This window comes from Coturnix japonica, chromosome 6 (assembly GCF_001577835.2).
Source record: "Coturnix japonica isolate 7356 chromosome 6, Coturnix japonica 2.1, whole genome shotgun sequence".
NCBI lineage: Eukaryota > Metazoa > Chordata > Aves > Galliformes > Phasianidae > Coturnix > Coturnix japonica.
The window spans coordinates 9,422,435-9,427,936 of NC_029521.1; the positions used below are offsets into that span (position 1 = coordinate 9,422,435).

Below are 5,502 nucleotides of genomic sequence, written 5' to 3' on the forward strand. Positions count from 1 at the left end.
CACAGGGCTGCAAAATGCTCTGAACAAACACCTTACCCAACAGAGCTCGGTTAATCATTAAAAGCAAATCTAGAGTCCGTCCCATCCGAAAGAAATGAAAGCAGCCAGGCAAAGTATCTCCCAGCCCCGTTTTCACACGTACACAGAGGAAAATCACAACTGCCCTGTTGACACTTCTCAGCAGAAACATGTGAGATCACTCTGGCAGAAAGATGCACACGGCTGGCAGTTAAGGGCTGATTTATACCCTCTGAGAGAAAATAGCATTATAAGGGAGCTGTGTAATCAGTAGATACACTGTAATTAGTGTATCCATGATTTTCCACTTTGCTACATCATTGCTTCCTTAACCTGCCCTTGCCACTGTACGCAGGGGCCGCAATGAGGCAAGCACCATTCTTGCAACCCAAACCACTGCCCAGAGAACATTCTGCTGGCCTTTTTCAACCTTGCACACAATGCCAGCTCCTGGTTTCACTGCTGGAAGCTGTGCAGCACTCCTCCTCCTGTATTCCACATCAAAACTTCCAGCTTCAGATTTACCAACAGGTACTGATCTACTCAGGAACTGAGCTGCCTTCCAAGCCCCCTCCCCCCACACATAGGCACAGAACAGAATAGATGCTCGTTTTTCCTTCTTGTTATCACAGTAAGTAAACTTACAATGGACAACAAAGGAAGTACGTGCTTTCCTCTAACAGGTCTGCCGGAGAAACAAATTGTCTCTGTGGCATTCAGGGATTCTAAAAGCAAGATGTGCGTGAGCACACAGAATCCTTAGAGTTAGAAGGGACTTCTGACGGCCATTTAAGTTCAACTCCCCTGCAATGCACAGGGACACCACAGCTCGATCAGGTTGCCCAGGGCCTGGTCCAGCCTCACTCTGAAAGTCTCCAGGGACTGGGCATCAACCACATCCCCACGCAACCCGTGCCAGTGCCTCAGCATCCTCTCTGCGGAGCTCGAGGGGCCCCCTGCGACAACCCCGGTCCAGGGAGACGCGTGGGGCCGAGGGCCGCGGCCGTCGTGGGTGGACCCGACCCCTCGCCACGCCTCCCGCAGCCCCGCCACGCCGCCCGCCCCACCGCCCGCACAGCGCCCGGCCCGCACCGCCGCGGAGGACACGAACTGCCGCGGGCCATGGTAAGTGGGCAGCGGGCAGCGCGGCCGCCGCCCCGAGGGCGAGGACGGGGAAGGAGGGCTAAGGCGGCGGCTCCGGCGATCGAGGAGAGGGGCGGGAGGAGAGGGAGGAAGGAGCGGAGCCGGGCGGTGAGGTTAATAAGTAACGCGGGCAGCTCTGCTGGTCGCCGCCGGCTTACCGGTGTGCTGGGGGACGGAAGGAAAAGCTGCGGCGCGCCGAGCGTGGCCCTGCCGAAAACCTGCCGTGCACGCGTGGCCCCGCTCGTGCTGCTCCGGCTGCACAGCCCACGAGGGGCCTCGTCACTGCCTGCTCGTGCCAGGGCCGAGCCCTCTGCCTAACGCAGGTGGCACAACACCCTTACGGGGACGACGATGTTAGGGCAGGGAGGGTCGGTTTGTGGCCGGACAGCCCTGAGGGGTGAGCTCTCCCCATTTCCCATGCTTAGGTCCTTAGCCTGTGTTGCACAACGCTGTCCTGCTGGCAAAAAAACAAACAACAACCAAACAATGCCTCCATGGTGGAGAGCCAGCAGAAGAGAACAGAATAATTGCATTACCCCTAGTGCAAACCATGTGTTTTATAAGAGTGAGCACGCACGAAGGCATGGACGTGGCCTACCAAAGCAGCGTCCTGAACGGGGACAGCAGCAGTGCCCGGCCCCACGTTGCTCAGTTGCTAAGCCACCCGACCGCCTTACCACGTCACCGCCAGGGCCGAGGGTTTATTGCCCTGAGCAGTGTTTGCTCGCTGCCTCGAAAGGTGGAGCTCTGGAGGGGGTGCAAGCCTAAATGTGGCACAAAGCAAAGGACGGCGTCGGGGGCTGGCAGAGTGGAAGGCTGTCAGTAAATGTAGGAGGAGAGCACGCTGTTGCACGGCTGGCATCCATCACACACAGGTGGCTCGGTCTTCCTTAGGTGCAAAACCAAGGAAGAGCCTACAAAAGCAGCATCAGTTCCTCGGTTGTCCTGTGCTTCACTGACTGCAGTCCTTAGGACTCTTTGCTTGGGTATATGGATGCTCAGAAAGAGCAGACTGCATTGGTTGAGACTAACATCTAACTTGCCAGACTTTGTCCTTCAGCACAAAGGAAAACTAATTGCAAAAACATGTTGGTCTTTGCTAGTGAGAAGAAACAGTTCTCATCCATTCAGAAAGAATTCAACTGCTAGAATAGCATCTTCCACATAGATCAGCACCCATCCCCAACTCAACACCACCCTCCCCACTGAGCCAGCAGACACCCAAAGAACCCTCTGCTTCAGTTTCATCTTTGCCTCATACACAAGCTGAAGCCAAGAACTGGAGCTTTTTTCTCCCATTTAAGACCAAATAACAACAGCTGTGCCAGAGAGTGGAAGACAATACTAATTCACAGTCCCTCCCTCTGCCCTTTGTTACTCCCAGACAAACAGCCTCTTAAAATCCATCATAGCATCGGGGAGACTGAAAGGAGCTGAATTCCAATGAAGTGTGACTCACCTGTGATTCATGCTGCATTTCTTCTCCTCTAGAGAAGGTTTCCAGCACAACTGCCCTGCAAATAAACCTCCTGCTTCCAGAGGGTACCTCACAAACTGCAAAAGCAAGCAGGTCTTAGTTCTGGAAGTCATTACAGGTTCCTCCCAACCCCACCCCACAGAAAACTGAATTGTGCATTTTGGAAGCTTAACCACACACAGACACCATTTCTTGGTACTGCAGGCTATAATGAAAACATACAGCAGTAAGGTGTCCCAGGAGGCTCTATTTGTTAGGTGGTGCAGATCAGAAGACAGACTGGGCTTCACTTGACCTAGGTATGTGCCAAAAGGTACCCAAGTTGGGGAGCAGAGGACAGCACTGATATCCCCCCATCCTTAGCATCCCGCAGTTCAGGGCTGCACATGCATTCCATGCCTCGCAACCACTTTGACCTTCAACTCCACAATCCATGGGTTTGCCTCATTTCTTTGCATATCTGCTTCCTCCTACCTCTGCCACGCTGATCTGCTTCTCTTCCTTTCCTTGGTGCCAGGCCGGTAAAGCCCACAGGTTGAATGCAGAGGAGAGGGAGCAGCTGCTGCCAAACCTGAGAGCCGTGGGGTGGAACGAGGTGGAAGGAAGAGATGCCATCTTCAAAGAGTTCCACTTCAAGGACTTCAATCGGGTATGAGCATTGGTGATACCAAGTTTGACAGTTTTACAGAGCAGAGAGTCCCACCTGCATGGCTCAGCCATAGAAACCCCTCTTTTTTCTAAAACGTGATAGCTCAGCAAGATAATCTACCCAAGACACCAAAGTCCTCAATTCATCACACAGTTTGTCTGGGAAAAAGTTCCTAAAGAAGACCCATAGAAAAGCCCAACAGGGATACAGAACATCCATGTCTTGCCATTTGCCTAGGTCCCTACAGACACAGGGTACAAAATTAATAGTATAGGGGTCAAATAGCAATATAGCACAGGGTAAGCAGCTCACAGCTAACTTTTCTTTTTATTCCACCGAGCAGGCCTTTGGCTTCATGACCAGAGTGGCTCTACAAGCAGAAAAACTGGATCACCACCCTGAATGGTTCAACGTGTACAATAAGGTAAGAAGCATGGATGGCAAGAACAATCAGAGCTCTTCAGGGAGCTGAACCCATTTGTCAGGCATAATGCTGCACTCTCAGCAGCAAGTCCTGGTCAGATCTGCAGAACTTCTTCCCTTGGATGCTGTTCCTTTGGCATACCACAGACAGCCTGTAGCTATGACTGACAAGCCCTCACCTCCTCCTTTTTTTCTGCCCAGCTGGGCAGTAGCTATGGGTGCACTAGCACCAGTTGCTTTTTTAGGTCAGTACCAGAAGTAGCAGCAGTGGGGGAACCTGCTCCTGTTCTGTCAGCCAGCAGCACTCTTTCTTTGTCTGGTTTAGGTTCACATCACCTTGAGCACCCATGAATGCACAGGTTTATCCGAGAGAGACATCAACTTGGCCAGCTTCATCGAGCAGGTTGCAGCTTCTCTCTCCTGACCAGAGAGAGACGTATGAAGCCAAAAATCAGCCCTGCTGCAGCCACGACCCACAGCTTCCCTCGCCTCAATGACTGCACCTCACATTTTCTCCTGCTTCCCAGCCAGTGCCTAGACCCAGACTGCCAAAAGGCCACACCGAGCTCCCTGCCCCAGCTTGGCATTTCAAGCAGATGGAGACATCCAGCAAGCCTTTTCTCTTGTGCGTATACTTATCTCTCATCTTGCCACATACTTAACCCCTTTGTCTGTGCACTACCCACCCACAAACTGCTGACCCCTGGAGGCTTTCAGGAACCATGGCCTTCTAACCAGGAGTAACATGACACAGTTGCAGGAGTAAATCTTACCCAGAACATGACCCCATCTAGTCACTACTGTTGCTTCTTACATACCAAAATATGCTTTACTACCCCAAAAACATGGTACGTTAACCCTTTGGTTAATAGAGATCTATTACACACTGACAACTGTGATGTGCAATTTGGTTATTAAAGTAACCTCTCTGTAGCAGTATTATAAGAAGGCACGTGATCTCACCCCTACTGTAAGTGGCTTTTAGTAGGATACCAGCTGAAAATGTTTACAATAAAGTTCTTGGTTAACCTCGTGTCAGTTTGGAAAGTGGCCTCACTGTCAGAATTGGCCCATCAGGTTTTCCCAAGCCCGGTGCTGTCCTGACTGCTGTCTCAGGAAGGTACTTCTTCCACCAAAAAGCTTCTTTATAAGGAACGGAGAAGAGGCACATGCCTTCCCAGGTCCACACCTCAAAGCAAACAGGGTCTGAAAGAAAATGAGATTTTCAGAGCACTGTCTAGAAGCCAGAGCAAATCTGGAAAAAACTGTTAATACTAAAATCTAAAGTGCAACTATCATACCCAAGGCACAAATGTAGGGGAAGCACAACCAGAGGCTGCTTACTGTGGCATACCTTCCATAAGAGGTTTTAGATGGGTTTGGTACCATGAGATCCTCACTTCAGTAACTCAGTGTCTTGGCATTCAGGCAGACTGCAGCCAAACTGCTGCTTTTTTGGAACAATAAGAAGGATTTGCCAGGAGACCTACAGTAGTTTTCAGCAAAACAGCCTGGGAGAAATATTTCCATAAGTAGTAAGAGAAAAATCCATAGCTCTTAAAACACATATGATTTCTGGTACCCTTCAACATCACACACAAGCAGAAGTCACGGATACCACTTTCATCTTGACAGAATAGCAGAGCAGCTCTTGAGAAGATTTAATGTGATTCACAAACCATTTCTCCTGCCACAGACTAGGTTGAATATAAGCAAAGATCAAGAGCAATAGGTCCCCATCCATTCAAACCAACACCGAAACAGAAAAAAATAAAGAGCTCAACAAGCCAAG

At 50.7% G+C, this 5,502-nt stretch overlaps 1 protein-coding gene and 1 long non-coding RNA gene across 2 annotated transcripts in view; one reads left to right on the forward strand and one right to left on the reverse strand.

Moving 5' to 3' along the window:
* Nucleotides 1–2,209, reverse strand: part of LOC107315773 — a 30,351-nt gene extending 28,142 nt beyond the window's left edge. The window contains exon 1 of the long non-coding RNA XR_004307705.1: nucleotides 1,320–2,209. This is a non-coding gene — a long non-coding RNA (uncharacterized LOC107315773). The remainder of the gene's footprint in view (nucleotides 1–1,319) is intronic.
* On the forward strand, nucleotides 1,018–4,743 carry PCBD1 (pterin-4 alpha-carbinolamine dehydratase 1). Its single transcript, XM_032445308.1, has 4 exons — nucleotides 1,018–1,143; nucleotides 3,156–3,287; nucleotides 3,631–3,711; nucleotides 4,036–4,743. The coding sequence occupies exons 1-4, from the start codon at nucleotides 1,141–1,143 to the stop codon at nucleotides 4,132–4,134; spliced, it is 315 nt and encodes a 104-aa protein (XP_032301199.1). The 5' UTR covers nucleotides 1,018–1,140; the 3' UTR covers nucleotides 4,135–4,743.
* Nucleotides 4,744–5,502: the final 759 nt, after the last annotated feature.

Excerpts from the sequence above, each read along its gene's own strand:
- PCBD1 (XM_032445308.1), top strand. Across the intron at positions 3,288-3,630 it reads ACTTCAAGGACTTCAATCGG|GCCTTTGGCTTCATGACCAG; the intron begins GTATGAGCATTG and ends TCCACCGAGCAG. Across the intron at positions 3,712-4,035 it reads GGTTCAACGTGTACAATAAG|GTTCACATCACCTTGAGCAC; the intron begins GTAAGAAGCATG and ends TGTCTGGTTTAG.